The following is a 16,940-nucleotide window of genomic DNA, read 5'->3' on the forward strand; positions in this document are numbered from 1 at the left end:
CATGACTTCACATGTGGATGAGAGTGCTGCACAAGAGAAAGGAAAGTTGTCATACTGGTGTGTTGCTGTATGTGAAATGAGTTTTGTGCTCTCAGTCCAATACCCAAAGAAGAGGTGACAATATCGGGAAAAAACACCACAAAGTCAGCATAGTTAGGCATTAAACAGAGAGGCCAAGAGTTGAATGGGCATAGAGACAACAGTACTGTCTCTCCCTGAAAGTGGTAGCCCTAGACAAAGGCTGAAGAACAGTGATGTGGGGAAGTCTACATTGCCACTGCCCATGGGGGTATCTGTTCTATGGGGACTTTAGTGTCCAGCGCTGCCTTTCAGGAACCTTTCATTAGCACTACTCCTACTTGGTGCAAAACAAAAACAAAAATACATACATGAAGTCTGCTAAAGTAATGAAGGGTAACTTAGGCCTACAGAAAAACAACTTACCATGTGTTTCACAGCAGATGCAATCTGGGAGAAAATTAATTTACTTTCCATTTCTGCTAACTTTCCCTCTGTGCTGATTTTAATAAAGAGTTCCCCACCTCCTGCATACTCCATCACAAGGTGCAGTTTCGACAATGTTTCCACCACTTCGTAAAGTCTGATAATGTTTGGGTGGTGCAGTTTTTCCATGCTGGAAATTTCACGGGACAGTAAGCGTTGAGTCTTCTGGTCTAACTTGGTCTTGTCCAAAATCTTAATTGCTACTTTTTCTGGAAAGAAAAATGTATTTGAATGTATTAGGCAAACAAATATTTATATCAACACTCTTACTTTAAAACAATCCTCATTTAACTGAAAACGTTTAAAAATCTCATTTCTATGAGTGATTGCTCAGATAGGTTCCAATTAGGTGTGTGCACTGTCGTCAGAAAGTTATCCCTTGGCAGCTCCCCTCAGGTAGGCTGTGGAGCCCCCTGGAGTGGCGCCTTCATGGCACTGAATATATGCCCCTGCCAACATCGGCCCTCTTCAGTCCTTCTTACCATTGGTGACTGTCATTGGAACTACAGGTGCCTGCCTAGCAAGTGCTTCCCGTAGTGTACTTTCTGATAGTTGTAGTTTAGTTCTTAGTTAATAGTAATAGTGTATATAGTGATAGATAAGGTTGGGGAGTGGGTTTTTTTCCCTCAATCCCTAACCCTTTCCTCCTTGGACTCCGGGGCATGCCACTAGCTCAAGGGTTCAAACCCTGCGGAGCCTGCAGCAAACCAATACCAACGAATGACCCCCACGACTCGTGTCTGAAGTGTCTGGAGGAGGCAAACAAAACAGATAAGTACAAAATCTGTAGAGCTTTCTGCCCCGGGACAAAACAGGAGCGAGACGTCTGACTGAAGCAATTGCTGATGGAATCTGCTCTTCATCCCCAGCATGCCGTGGATCATCAAGACCCAGCACCGAGCACGTGTGTACGGAGTGCCCCGGCCTCAGTATGTGACACAATGCCGAGGAACGACTCTAGCCTAAGAGACCCTCACCACTGGCGCTCCCTGGCACCGCAAGCTTTGGCCTGGCACTGCTCCCATTCACCAGTGCCACACAAGTGGCATAGGAAGACTGACAGGGGGCACTCCCTGGTGCTGAAGACAGCGGGACCGGTAGGCGCACCCCCCAGTCCGTCTCGTGAAGGAGCACTTGGTACTCAAACAGGAGGAATTGGCACCATTGACTTTGGTTCCCCTGAGGGAACTGTTGAGTCCGGTGCCCAGCGACTCCTCAGAGCAGTGCCAGGTAGAGGAGCTAGAGCTGCCCTTCACACTGGACACTTTTGAAGCCACCAGGGATGTCAATGACATGACAGCCCCCTAGCCCCGGCAGTCAGGGATAAGCCTCCAGTGCTGCATCATCCGGCACTGTCTAGAGGCAAGCCGGTCATGCTGAGGAGATCACCATCGCCAGTCTGGCACCATTTGCCCTGGCGCTGCTCCTGATCACTGTCGCCAAGACACTGTTCTCTGGCACCGGGTTCCGGGCATGGCTCCCCAGCACCAGTGGGGCAATGCTACCCTTCCCCAGCCCCGCAAGAGGAGCGGCACTGATCCCCGGCACTGCAAGAGGAGCAGCACAGATCCCTGGCACTGTGAGAGGAGCGGCACCGATCCCTGGCACTGTACTCTCAACACCGATTATCTGCACCAGATTCCCAGCTCAGACACCTAGGCACCAGTCCCCAGCACAATATCCTTCAACGCCACCATGGTCATCACGGTTGAGATCGGTCTTGTCCGACTCTGATGGGGACTCCTACTTCTGCCGCAGCAGGCATAGATTGGACTGGCGACAGAGGGAGACACTGATGGCATGGCATCCCCAGTGGCAGCCTCCGATGCAATGGCCCTTTTGGACCCCCTGGGCTTACCATTAGGCCCAGGGTTCCCTCTCCAGGGGCTCCCGTTCAGTGACCTCTGAGACCTGAGCACCTCAGCCATTCAAGGACCGGCCTACACCTTGGGGATCCGAGATGACATTGACAGAAGCCCCACCGCCTGTCCAGCTTGCTGCCAAGACGATTCCAGCACAAATCCTGATGCAGGGCCAGGCTACTGCTACTGAAACAACAGCGATCATATCCTTCTGGGCTGAAGCAGGATTTTTACAGATGTTGGGGCAGGAATGGCAGTTGCAAGCTCTCCCACTCCCTTCCTGGGCAGGGCCAGGGCCTGACCAAACCTTGGTCAGGCCCAAAGCAGGCCTTTTGAAGGTGCGCCTGAGGATGGAGCACCTGCCTCACCACCGGCTACTTCCCCATGCTTTTTTAACCGTCTATTCCACTTCTACCATGCTTGATCCCAAATAACACTGGACCACTGGGTTCTTCACATGGTAGAAGTGGGATATTCTCTCCAATTCTGCTGCCCCCCACCTTCCCCATCCCTCTTCAGGGACCCGTCTCATGAGCAACTCCTTATCGAGGAGGTGCAGGCACTCTTCGCCATAGGAGCAGTGGAGGAGATTCCTCAGGAGCACAGGGGCAAGGGATTCTATTCCCGCTATTTTCTAATTCCCAGAGCCAAGGTCTCAGACCCATTCTAGACCTACAAGGACTCAACAAGTTCATGGTAAAGTTAAAGTTTTGCATGGTCTCCCTCAGTACAATTATCCCTTCTCTGGATCCAGGAGGTGGGTATGCTGCCCTTGATATGAAAGACACGTACTTTCACAAAGCTATACAGCCTGCACACAGACGATTCCTCTGGTTTGTCGTCGACCACAATCATTATCAGTCCACAGTCCTCCCCTGTCGACAGCCCCGAGCGTTCAACAGGCACACATCAGTCATAGCAGCCTTCCTCCAAAGTAGTCAGGTGCAGATATACCCCTACCTCGACGACTGGCTGCTCAGGGGCCTCACCAGGGAGGAGGTGGAGTCTCAAGTCCAATTAGTCAGATCCACTTTCGAGAGACTGGTCTCCTCCTCAATGTGAACAAGTCAACTTTGTTCCCGACCCAAAGAATTGAGTTCACCAGGGCAGTGTTGGACTCAGTACAGGGAAGAACGTTTTTGCCAGAGACCTGATTCCAAGCCATAACAGACATTATTCAAGGCCTCAGGCGGTACCTGACCACTGCAGCAAGAGGATGCCTAAGTCTCGGTCACACGGCAGCCTGCATTTATGTGGTCCAGCATGCCAGACTGAGGCTCAGGCCACTCCAGCCATGGCTCGCTTCAGCCTATCGCCCAGGGCGCAACAGCCTGGACTAAGTGATCATGGTGCCAGAGCAAGTACTTGAGTCCCTCCAATGGTGGCTTGACTTTGTGCAAGGGAGACCCTTCAACATCCCCCAGCCTTCCTTATCTCTGGTAATGGATGCATCAGCTCCGAGATGTAGTGCGCATTTGAGAGATCTCCAAATGCAGGGCCTATGGTCTCAGGATGAGCTCGCTCTCCATATCAATATCAAGGAGTTGAGGGCCGTACAACTAGCACACAGAACCTTTCAGGCCTGGCTACAAGGCCAGTGGGTGGCAGTTATGATGGAGAACATCACTGCCATGTTTTACATCAATGAGCAGGGTGAAGCCCGTTCCTCTCCCCTAGGCCGAAAACCCCTCCGGCTGTGGGAGTTCTGCATAGCCCACTCCATTCACTTGGAAGCATCCTGTCTACCAGGAGTTCAGAACACACTGGCGGACCACCTCAGCAGATCTTTCCGCAATCATGAGTGGTCCATCCAGGCGGATGTCATACACTCCATCTTCCAATGGTGGGGGTTACCCCAGGTTGATCTGTTCGCCACCCAGAGCAAAGGAAAGTGCCCAATGTTTTGCTCCTTACAGAAACACAGCCCTGGCTCAATCATGGACGCATTCCTGCTACACGGGGTGGGTGGGCGAGGTATCTGTTGTACACCTTTTTCCCGATCCCTCTCATGCACAAGGTCCTAGTCAAGGTCCCCTAGGACAGGGCAGAGATAATTCTGCTGGCACCAGCGTGGCCTCGCCAATGTTCGTACACCACACTCCTGGAGCCATCAGTAGATGCCCCGATCACATTGCCACTCCTCCCCAACTTGATCACTCAAGACCATGGTCGTCTTCATCACTCCAACCTCCAGTCCATCCACCTCATTGCCTGGAAGCTTCATGCTTGAACTCCATATTGATTCTGTGCTTCAAACAGGTAAGGGAGGTCTTACTCGGCAGCAGGAAACGCTCCACTAGGGTCACAGATCTGGCAAGGTGGTAAAGGTTTACTTGCTGATGTGACCAGCATTATACATCCCCACTGCAGGCGCCTATATCGCTCATCCTAGAGCAGGGGTTCTCGCAACAAGTGTTTTGGTGGCCACGGAGTGGGGCCACCAACTTTTGCTGGTGGCCGCCCTGACACTTTTTCCTAAAATGCTTGATTAACTTTAGGAAAAACAAATAAATAGCACATATACATAGCCACATAATTGTAATGTATTCATGTAGGGTTTTGGGGTTTTTTGCAAACTCAGTAATACAAATATTACTGTGAAAAGTGATATTTGTGTTTGGTAACATCAATCACTTTCCACAGGACACTTAGTAGCTACTGTGAAAGGTGATACTTGCATGTTTGTTAATATCACTTTTCTCAGCAAGGCCCAGGACAATTTAAGCCCTGGGTTGAGGGGGGGGGGGATCAGCGGCAGATGTAGTGGGGGACATGGTGGGATGGATGTGGGCTGGGAAGGCAGTGGGGGCCTGGGCGATGGAGGGGTGGATGCAGGGAAGGAAAGGGGGGAGGGATAGCTCAGTGGTTTGAGCATTGGCCTGCTAAACCCAGGGTTGTGAGCTCAATCCTTGAGGAGCCATTTAGGGATTTGGGGATTGGGCCTGCTTTGAGCAGGGGGTTGGACTAGAGTATATCTTGAGGTCCCTTCCAACCCTGATATTCTATGAAAAATATGGTCTATGAAAGCAGTGGGATCCAGGGGTGATGGGGAGGGGGATATTGATGCGGGGCCAAAAGAGAGGAGGGTGGGTGATAAGGCCTGCAGCTGTGCAGCTGGAGCCGGGGGTTGGCACCCGGTGCTGGGTAGTCAGTACCCATGGCCAGAGCCCAGAGCTGCACCTCCAGGGCAGAGAATTGGAGCCCAGGGCCAATGCCCACTGCCACGCAGTGAGACCCTGGAGCTGGGTGCTGGAGCCTGGGGCGGTGTGGCCAGATTCGGGGGTCAGTGCCCATCCCCAAGAGGCTGAAACCAGCACTAAGTGCTGTGTGCCCAGGGTCAGGGATCAGAGCACACCCGGGGCCAGGGATTGGTGCCTGATGTCACATGCCTGTCGCCAGGGATTGGCGCTGGGGGATGGCGCTGCCTGCTGCTGTGTGCCTGGGGCTGGGGACTGGCATCCAGAGCTGGCGCCTGCTGCTGCATGGCTGGGACTACAAGTTGGCACCTGGGGTCAGCGGCTGGATTGGGGGTCAGAGCACGCAATGGGTTTGGTGCCTGGGGTCAGCGGCTGCTGCTGGGGTCAGGGGTTGGTGCCCAGGGCCGGCAGCTGCTGATGGGATCGGGGAGTGGGGTCCCAGGACTGGCACCACCTGGCCAGAGATGGGGATTGGAGGCTGCTGCCACTTCGCCAGGGGTTGGAGCCTGAATTGAAGCCCCATGGCCACAGGCCAGGGCTACGTGGTCAGAGCTGGGGGTCAGCGCCTGAAATCCTGCAGCCGGAGCCGGGTGTTGGCACCTGAAGCCTCATGGCTGGAACCCTGGTCCACACAGCCAGGCTCCCTAAGTCCCACCACTGGAGCCTGCCTCCCAATCGCCTCAGGGCTGCCTCCATGCCCCGCTGCAGGTAGAGAACTCACTGTGCTCCTGCAGTGCTGTGCCTCACCTGTCTCTAGGGGCCATGCAAGGCTGTGTACCCAGGAGGAACAGGCAGGCAGAGGGGCGGGGCAGATGCTTTGCTTCTCCCCCATCACCACTCAGGAAGCTGTCGTGATCACAGGGAAACCCTCTGATGGCCACATGCAGCCACGGTAGCCTCATTTGAGAAATGCTGTCCTAGAGTACCTTCTGCACCTGAAACAGCAAGGCCTGGCAGCATCATCCATAAAGGTACACCTCATTGCTATCTCGGCCTTCCACCTGGGAGCATCTGGATGCTCTGTCTTCCCAAACCCCATGTTGGCCGTTTCCTGAAGGGAATGGCTACATCCGTACGTTAGACAGCCTGTTCCTGCACTGGATCTTAACTTGGTCCTCGCCAAACTAATGGGACCTCTGTTTGAACCACTGGCAACTTGCTCCCTTCTCTACCTGTTGTAGAAGGTAGACTTCCAGGTCGCCATTACATCAGCAAGGAGGGTGTCTGAGTTGAAAGCTCTCACCTCCGACCCACCTTATACGGTTTTCCACAAGGATAAGGTGTAACTCAGGCCTCACCCAGTTTTTCTTCCTAAGGTTGTGTTACATGTTCCTGCCTGTTCTTTATCCTAAGCCTCATACCAGTAGCCAAGAGCAGAGGCTGCACTCTCTGGATGTTCAGCAGGTACTAGCCTTCTACACTGAATGCACTAAGCCATTCAGGAAATCGAACCAGTTGTTCGGAGCAGGGGCAGACTGGATGAAAGGTCTCCTGCTCTCTTCTCAAAGAATATCTTCCTGGATCACATAATTTTCTCTTTTTTGTTTTTTTTGTTTTTTTTTTGGCTTCCCACACCTCCAAACTTGCTTGGCTTAAAAACACCAAATGATCTTTGTTTTGTTGTCCTCACTGAGCAAAAGAATCTTTCAGCATTTTTTAACAAAGGGTGAAGAGTAACATTATTTCCAATTTTAATAATGAGTGGCATTTCAAGAGGCAGAATATAATTAGAATTAGAATTTGACCAGAACATCAGGGTAACACCAGAACTCTTGCAAAAAGATCATGAGAATTTTTATAAGCCATAAATAATTTGGACATCTGATTTCTGTCTTAGGCAAAAGACAACTATTCCAATAGGCCAGAGCCACCTAACACCATGATGGCGTATTGGTTCAGCAAGGTGGAATTACTAACACCCATTCCTGAAGCATGTAAGTGTTTTTGTATTGGTCTCTCATCCAAATACTAACCTGACCTGACTCTGCTTAATTTATGAGAACACATGAGCTAATAAGTAGAGTTGAAAAATTCTTCTCCTCCTGGAGAATGTTGACTTTTCATAAAAATTTGTAACCCCTTTAGGGTTGAAAATTAAAGAATAAAAACTGTCAGCTAAAGAAAGTCCAAAAAAATTCAGCTTTGAGGTGAAAAAAACAAACCCAAAATGTTTCAAGGAAAGCTGATTTCCCACAAAATTTTTGTTTACTTGAACCCCAATTTTCCATCAATACAAAGCTTCAGTGGAAAATTTTCAGTAAGCTCTATTTGTAGGCCAAAGTGATCTCTCTCCAGGATTCAGTAACATACATGCGGGCCCAGACCAACCTCTGACCCTGATGTCCTCCCTGCTCCTTCCTTTCCTAGGTATTCCCTTTATTGCTGTGTGATTGAGCAACATTTGTAATATCAATGACAAGATACTGCTTCCCCTGGAAAGCAAACTCACTGATGAACCAACAAAGCAAGCAACATATTGTGGGTCACATGAAGCAGATACACTGTTCACTGGTATCAGAAGAGCAAAGAAAATAGAACAAAAGCCTCATACATGGGGAAAGATGGAGGGTTTGCAAACCTTTAGAATATGTATGTATTCTGTATATGTATAGAGAAGAGTAGAATAAAAGTCAGAGGGGGAAGGGTTTGGGGCTTTAAAACATCTCTTGGAGTGGATGGAGAGTGAATGCAAGAAGGAAAGGGAAAGAGATGGAAATGAGGATCAAAAAGAGGAGAAACGGATAAAAGGGCACAGGGAAAAATGGGACGTCTTAGAGAGGGAAAGTGGTGTCTCTTCCCATTGTTTTTAGGCAATGGTAGGGTGAACTCTTTTTTTATGGACATTGACTGAATCCTAACTGAAATTTACATATGTGTGTCACAGGTTTTATACTAAAGTTGTGACATTCAGGAATCACAGTGAGAGATTTGTCTTTGTTTCCCTGCACCAGTCCCCTGACACAGATCAGTGTTTCAAAAGGTTCTTACCTTTGTCACATGGCAGAAATCAGCATCCACTGATTGTGGTACCTACTCTTTGTTTACCAGAAATTAGAAAGACTAGAAAACTACAATGAACATTGTTAAAGCCTGTTCTTTGTATATATTTCCATAATCTTGCATTTAAAAGCTGATGCAGCTAAGCATTTTTTGCATCTCAGCCAATAAATGACTCCTGAGAGTGACCGAGTAATAGCCCCTATTCCAAGTTTTCATGCAGCTGTTGATTTGGAAGTCATAGCATGGTGGCACCATTCCACCAGGAGTGAGTTCTGCAATATAAATGCAAATGATCCCCAGCTACATTGCAGTGTGGGGGTAAGGTGAGGTTTGATTTTGCAATGCACAGCAGAGGATATTGCTCTAAGAAAACATTAAAACCTGGGGTATAACTGATACTTGGATGACATTCACCTAAGAATATATGGACTGTAGTAGGCCTCCGCTGTAGTGGACTATGGTAGTTCTGCTATACTGGATGCTGGCAGCTAAAGAGTGGACACACAGAGGGCCTCAGCACCTCTGACTGTAGCAAAAGTGGGCCCAGGGCCTGTTCTGAATTCATCATTGTGGACAGGACATTAAGGGGCAGGGTTACATAGATCCAGTGGACACAACTCCCTATGTTGGGATTGTGCAGAAGTCACAGCCCCTAGTCTAGTCTAGGAACTGGAATCACAGTTGTGAAGAGGCTGCAGAGGGGCACTGTTGCCTTTCTTCCCCACAGCCCTACACAGCGTGACACTGATGCTCTCTTGTCTACTAAATTCCACCTCTCTCAGGCCTGCCAGAACTGGGAGGGGGGAAGGTGGAAGTAGAATGGTGCAGACACAGCCTGGCAAACTGAATCCTCTTTTCCAAATCAGTGCACCCCACATGTATCCGAAGGTTGTGTGCACCCAGACCTTGGATAAACTCTCAACAGGGTTCATTTACAACTTGCTTGAATGTGCCTATCACAGTTTGTGGCTCATAACAGTTGTGTCTCCTGAGGGCTGTAATTCCTTGGTCTAATTTCAGTTGTTGGGTTTAGTGTGTGGGTGCCGGGTAGTGTTGGTGGCCTGTGATATACAGGAGGTCAGATTAGACGACCTTGTGGTCTCTTCCGGCCTTACATTCTATGACTCTCTCCCTAAAGGAGAAAATAGGCATCATCCTGTGCACACAGAAAAGTGACCATCCGCAAGATCAGCTGCACAACACGCAACTGCTGCTGAGGGTACGTCTACATTGCAACTGAACATCCATAGCTGGCCTGGGCTCATGGGGCTCAGGCTATGAGGCTGTTTAATTCAGGCCCGCCCAGAGGATTCAGGGGACCTGGGGCAAAGCAATTTCAGGGGCCCCTTCCATAAAAAAAATTGCAATACTATATTCTCGTGGGGGCCCCTGCAGGGCCTGGGGCAAATTGCCCCACTTGCTCCCCGCCCCCACAGGCAGCCCTGGGAAAAATAAACCTTCTGCATCTCGGCACAAACCCAGTTTTGAGAAAACTTCTTTACAAGGTATCACTGGTTCTCAGCATTAGCTAGTGCTAAAAGGCACTAAAGCTCATTAAAAGGGTTGGACAAATATTTTCCATCAAAACTTTTTTTGGATCGAAAACTAGGAGTTTTTAAAAAGCAGAAAAAAATCACGGACAATGTCTGCTTTCCCTTCAAAATTTGTTGTGTTTTTTTAATTGAAAAGCTGAAATTAGTCTGCCAAAACCTGAATATGGTTTGAGGTTTCAGAAGTGTGTGGCCAAATATTTGCTGCTTGCTGTGTTTGATTGTTTAAAGAAACAATAAAATTCTGCTTAAAAAAAATCCAAAACTTTTGAACCACCTCAGCTTGTGACCAAACACCTAAGCCCATCCAGTCAGAGATTTTTCCTGGTTTCTGATACTCTGCTGGCTTCCATGACTCATGTCTGTCTCCATAACTTTGGGTTCATTTAGGTTAGAACATAAGAACAGCCGTACTGGGTCAAACCAAAGGTCTATCCAGCCCAGCATCCTGTCTACTGACAATGGCCAATGCCAAGTGCCCCAGAGGGAGTGAACCTAACAGGTAATGATCAAGTGATCTCTCTCCTGCCAACCATCTCCACCCTCTGACAAACAGAGGCTAGGGACACCATTCCTTACCCATCCTGGCTAATAGCCATTAATGGACTTAACCTCCATGCATTTATCTGTTTCCTAGAGACTGGCTCCATGGGGTCCCTCACAAACTGGAGATGGTTACTGTGGATTTGTCTTTATTATAGCTTATGTACATACTCCATGAACTGAGCATTTGAGCTTGTTCCAGAATCTGGGATAAGCCTATGTTGTGAAAACTGAAATGCTCAAAATAGCACATGCATGTGAATGGACACAAAGTACTAACATTAAATTAACCCACGGGTTCTCAAACTGGGGGTCGGGACCCCTCAGGGGGTCACAAGGTTATTACTGGGAGTCACGAGCTGTTAGCCTCCACCTCAAACCCCGCTTTGCCTCCAGCATTTATAATAGTGTTAAATATATAAAAAAGTGTTTTCAGTTTATAAGGGGGAGGGTTGCACTCAGAGGTTTGCTATGTGAAAGGGGTCACCAGGACAAAAGTTTGAGAACCACTGAATTAACCCCTCTGAAGCCTCAGGGAATGCAGGGGAGGGGGGTCTCCCTTGGTAGGGTTGGGAAGGAGCTAGGTGGTGTAAGATATTGCTCTTCTCATGTGATCCCTCCCCCAGTGGCTAATTTTAAATGAAGCTACCCTCTCCTGACACGAATCTCCCTATGGCACTGAAATTAAATATAGATTATAATTTGCCATTTGAGAAGTGAAAGGGATGGTAGCCCTAATGGAAAAGCTAACAGCTTGGCTCTTCTGCAAGCCTCAAATTGCTGAATGAGCTTTAGGGTAGGGAAGGCTGTGCCTCCCAAACAGCCTGGCCCTGCCCCCTATCCGACCCCCATCCACTTCCTGTCCCCCAACTGCCCGCCCCCCTCAGAATCCCCAACCCATCCTGCTCCTTGTCCCCTCCCCGTCCCCCAGAGACTCTCCCCAACCACCATCCCGGGACCCCATCCCTGCTCTCTAACCCCTGACTGCCCCGCTGAGTCCTGACAGACCACCGGAACGCCCACGATCTAACCCTCCCCGTTCCCCGTCTGCCCCTCCCCAACCTCTGCCCCCTCCCTGCCCCTTAGCCAACCCCCACGTCCCCCCCTCTCCCGGAGCCTCAGTGCGTCGCATCCAGGAGCATCCCTGAACAGCGGTGCAGCGTGGCTTGGGTGGGGCCTGAGCCCCTCCCCGCTCAGAGCCACGTGGTAAGAGGAGGAGCTGCTCGGCCTGGAGCTCGCAGCCCCACCCCCTTACCACGCGGCTCTGAGCGGGGCAGAGCTCAGGGGTCCCGCCAGAGCCATGCTGCACCACTGTTCAGGGACGCTCCTGCATGCGCTGAGGCTCCAGGAGAGGGGCAGAGGCAGGGGCGGGCCAGGGCCGGGGCGGGAGCCTCAGCTGTTCTCTTGGGGGGCCCTGCAGAGCCCGGGGCCTGCGGCAAATTGCCCCACTTGCCCCCCCTCTGGGCAGCCCTGGTTTAATTGTGGTGTAGATGTTTGGGCCAGGACTGAAGCTGAGGCTCTGGGACTCTCCCTGCTCACTGGCTCCCAGAGCCTGGACTCCATCCAGCCTGAGTCCAAACAGCTATACTGCAATGAAACAGTCCTGTAGCCTGAGCTCCGTGAGCCCGAGTCAGCTGACACAGGCCAGTCACGGGTGTTCAATTGCAGTGTAGACATAGCTGTAGAGCTAGATGCTCTAAGGGTACCCAGCTACTCATGTGGACTGGTGCAGGAAGCAAGAACAGTAAGATGGTGCCCAAGAGAAAAAACTGAGACCTTTGGCTTTGACCAAAACACAATTGAAAAGGCTGTTTTCCCCAAAAGGGCTATTGTAGCATTGGTCACATTGCACTGTGGCAAAGACAGCAACCTGTGACTTCCCCATGCAGAATATAGCCCTAGTACCGGGGGCTAACTTCACAACAAAAAGGGACTAAAATGGACACATTCACTCAAAACAAAAAAGAAGGAAAGCTGAGGTTAGCATTGACATTTGGGGCTTAATTCAGCTCTCACATGGCTGCAGATGCCACTGGCTTCAGTGCGATTTGGGCTGATGGTTTTCCCACCTTTGCTCCATACAGGGCCCACACAAGCTGCAGCAGGTCAAAAAACGTCCCCCTTCTGAGAGTTTGGCTTTATTCATAAAAGGAATTCAAAATGAAGTAACACAGGAATTACGGGGTGAAATTCTTTGGTCTGAGTTATGCATGAGGTTAGAGCAGGTCTCATTACAGTCCCTTCTGGCCTTAAAATCTGTGAATTATGAAAACCTAGCTGAAGTCTCTCCCCCAGGCCTGGATGCTCCTAGCATTCCTCTCTGAGAACGGCTAAGCTTGCATGTTAGATTGTCTCTTCCTAGAAGGCCACTCACACCTCCCTCACTTGTGGCTGGGGGAATAAAGTACTGAGTGAGCAAAACACACATAACATTTCCCAGCAGGCTCATCGTTACCTGTATGCAACAGCCTCGTCTACACTAAGGAAACTTTCTGTAAAAAATTCCTGCTGTTGCTAACACTAGCTCTGCTGGTTTGGAGCAAGGGTTGCAGAGTAATACTGATCAGGAGGACGCTGGGGAGAGGCACAATCCCTCCAAGTGCTCCAAGGAATTCAGTGGTATGTGCACATAGAACCACTCTTTAATGATCTGTATTGTGTGATGTGCGGGCAGGCCCAAGGCTCCATTTTATTTGGGGTGGTTGGAAGCCAAGGGATGAAGCCTGTGCAAGCCCTGGAACACAGAGACCACAATTTTTCCTTGAATCTGGCACAGAGGTGCTAGACAGAGGAAAGATCCTTCCCCTTTTCAAGAGTAAGGGATAATCTAGTCCTAAGCATTTAACTGTGTCCCTGCCTATAAATATATGTTGCCACAACTGTATAGGTATGTAGGATTCACACAGTGCCTTTCATTCCAAAGAACCCTGCACCATATATCTACACAGCATCACCACAATCATAACATGTGTTGCAAACGGCATTGCCTACCTTTGGTTAGAGAATGAATTCCAAGCTTCACTTGTGAGAAATTCCCGCTCCCTATTTCCCCTCTCACTCGATAGAATCCAATCCTCTTCCCCAGAGTTAATTCCTTCACCACCTTTTCATCCTGGGACATATCCTGGGTTAGCTTCTCAAATGGGGTCAGCCTGCGCTTCCTGCCCTCCTCATCTTCTCCATAGCACTCAGCCCGCCCATAGTCCTCTCCGCTGTCCTCACGATTCCACCTGGCATATCGGTGGTTTCCAAGACCTCCGCCATTCATATAGCTTGTTGTCATAGTCCACAGAGCAATCACATTTCCATTTGGTTTAACAAGGTGTTCCAGTGGAATACAATCATGGACATAATAGAATTGTGATAATCAGAACAAAAATTGCCAGAGGTCCAAAGATCAATGTGGAAATGACTTAACAACCAAATTTGCCATCATGTATATATTGCTGGTTCTAGCCAAAATCAGAAGTAAAATTAAAAGCAAATTGGCTTTTAACCTCCAGTGAGCAATTTTAAATTCTTATTTGTAAGATAAAAAAGGCTTGATAATTAAAGCTGTAAACTGTACACATACAAAAGCAAAGAGTCCATTCTCAATGGAGTGCAAACAAATGCAATACATTTGACACTTCTTTAACTTTCAGGTTCTAGTCTGCTGCCCTGAAAACACTGACAGGCACATCTCAGACTGGTAGCTCAATAACTACTTTGAATAAGTCCAAAAGCTTTCAGATCACTTCGAACAGCTAACCTTCGGTAGGATTTGATGCAGTCCTTCTTGGTTCAAGGCTCAGTCCAAAAGCTGAAAGTTGGATTTTCCTTTGATTCATTTTTCAGCCAGCAAGCTTTTCACTGTGATTTGGAAATGCCTGACCTTTACCTTGCAGCCCTGCTGTAAAATGCTTGCCACTGATTTGTTTAATTTCCATTGCTACTTTGATGTGCAGAACTGCTGCTGGAGGATGCTAGGAGCAGTATAATCTGTGCACCGGGAAAAAGAAAAGCTGCACCTCAGTCTTGTTCGGGTCACATGGAAGGAAAGCGCAGGATTAAGTAACTGCAATGTCACTTTAACCCTCCTTTATTTAGACGAGCCTTCTTTAAAGCCTTGAGCCTTCTCAAAATTTTGCAAGACGCATTGTCTTCCTAAGAAGAGAGATGAAGAAAGTCATTAAACCCTTTATATAAATAGCCTCATGTTTCACTGAGTTACATTACAGCATAGATCATTTACCAATTTTATTTCCACAGTCCACGCTGTTTGGTTTTGACACACATACAAATTACAGCTTGTACTAAAACAGACTTACAAGCAATCACTTAACATGATAATAGTAAGATGTTCTTTCCTCTCTACCTGCTGATAACTGGGCAGGAAGAGGAATTTTATCAGACACTGTTAATCATTTGTATACCCAGCAGTACCAGTTTGTGCACAGAAGGCGTGGAAATGTTGAAGAAACTGCTGCCTCTAGCCTCCCTTGCCCATGCACAGACACAGAGGCAATATCCTTACATAACTGATTAAATAGAATTAGATCAACAAAATGATTATCACTTTAAGTATGTGGAGTCTGTGAGGTACGTAAGGATGGTGAAGATGCCCCAATGACTCAAGGCTTTGAGTTTTGGCAGATCTAAGGTATCACATTTAAAGGGGTGTTACCATTCATGTCCTGCATATATTGCAGGATGAAGCTGGCTAGCTCAAAGACAAGTTCCCTGTGCCACGGGAGATAGGTGGAGAAATGGAAGGTATTGTGGATAAGGCATTAGACTGGGAGTCAGGAGACTTGGTTTCTCTTCCTGCTTTGCTGTTAGACCTTACACAAAGCCACATCACCTCTATGTGCCCAGAAATGATACTCACCTGCCTTTGTAAAGAGCTGAAACGTGCAATAAGAACTAAGTATTATTATTTAATTAAACTCCTGACAGTAACCCAACCAAAATCTTTATTATATCACAGCAGTATAGGTGCTATTCATCACTAGGTTCTGGCTCTCTGGCATGGGTGCACAAGAGTGGTGAGAGGGCACAGATAACTCACACTTCCTTCCCTTGTGCAAGTGCTATGGGAGCAGCCAGGGTGTCAGGGCTTGCACTTCAGGAGCACATGAGAGCAGAAGCTAACACATGATATGCCGAATAGGGAGCGATTAGAGATATCTCTACATTGCAATAACACACCCATGGCTGGCTTGTACCAGCTGACTTGGGTTTGTGGGGCTCAGGCTAAGGGGCTGTTTAATTGCAGCGTAGACATTTGCCCTTGGGCTGCAGGCCAAGCTTTGGGAGCATCCCACCTCACAGGCTCCTGCCTGAACCCAAGCATCCACAATTAAACAGCCCCTTAGCCCAAGGCAGCTAGCACAGGCCAGCTGCAGGTTTTTAATTGCAGCTGTGACAAAGTTCCTTCTCTACCTTGGTGGGTCCTGCGCTTATTGGCAGATTTGCTCACTTCAGTGATTTTCCCCACAGTCTGGATCAACTCCTCCTGCGTCTGATCAGGAGTGGGGAGGTTCGGGGGGAACCCGGGCCCGCCCTCTACTCCAGGTTCCAGCCCAGGGCCCTATGGATTTGCAGCTGTCTATAGTGTCTCTTGTAACAGCTGTGTGACAGCTACACCTCCCTGGGCTACTTCCCCAAGGCCTCCTCCAAACACCTTCTTTATCCTCACCACAGGACCTTCCTCCTGGTGTCTGATAACGCTTGTACTCCTTCGTCCTCCAGCAGCACACCTTCTCACTCTCAGCTCCTTGCGCCTCTTGCTCCCAGCTCCTCACACGCACTTCCGCTCCTCTGGCTCCTCCCTCCCCGACTGGAGTGAGCTCCTTTTTAAACCCAGGTGCCCTGTTTACTCCAGTGCAGCCCCTGCTCTAATCACTCAGGGAACAGAAAACTACTCAGCCAGTGACTAGTATATTTGTCCTCTACCAGACTCCTGTATCACACTGGCCTGGGTCTGTCACATATCCCTCTCCCCTGATCACCACCAAGGGGTTGGGCAGCTTTGGATGCCAGACAGTACACACGGGACAAGCCATCGGCATTACCGTGACGGCTCCCTGCTCTGTGTTGCACATGGAACTGGAAAGGTTGGAGGGATAAGAACCACCTGGTCACCCTTGAGTTCTTCTCCTTGTTCCGCTGCATCCATTGAAGAGGGGCATGGTCGGTCACGATGACAAATCTACGCCCGAGCAAGTAGTAGCGCAATGCTTCCATGGCCCATTTTACAGCGAGGCACTCTCTCTCCACCACTGCATATTTTTGTTCCCTCG

The 16,940-nt window shown here is 49.1% G+C and overlaps 1 protein-coding gene across 1 annotated transcript in view; it reads right to left on the reverse strand.

Moving 5' to 3' along the window:
• Positions 1-16,940, reverse strand: part of NIM1K (NIM1 serine/threonine protein kinase) — an 83,265-nt gene that overhangs the window by 5,199 nt on the left and 61,126 nt on the right. The window contains exons 2-3 of the mRNA XM_030566426.1: positions 13,648-14,802; positions 445-713 (exon numbers count right to left, since the gene is read on the reverse strand). Of these exons, the coding sequence (XP_030422286.1) occupies positions 445-713; positions 13,648-13,939 (561 nt within the window). The 5' untranslated portion in view covers positions 13,940-14,802. The remainder of the gene's footprint in view (positions 1-444; positions 714-13,647; positions 14,803-16,940) is intronic.

Source organism: Gopherus evgoodei, chromosome 6 (assembly GCF_007399415.2).
Source record: "Gopherus evgoodei ecotype Sinaloan lineage chromosome 6, rGopEvg1_v1.p, whole genome shotgun sequence".
NCBI lineage: Eukaryota > Metazoa > Chordata > Testudines > Testudinidae > Gopherus > Gopherus evgoodei.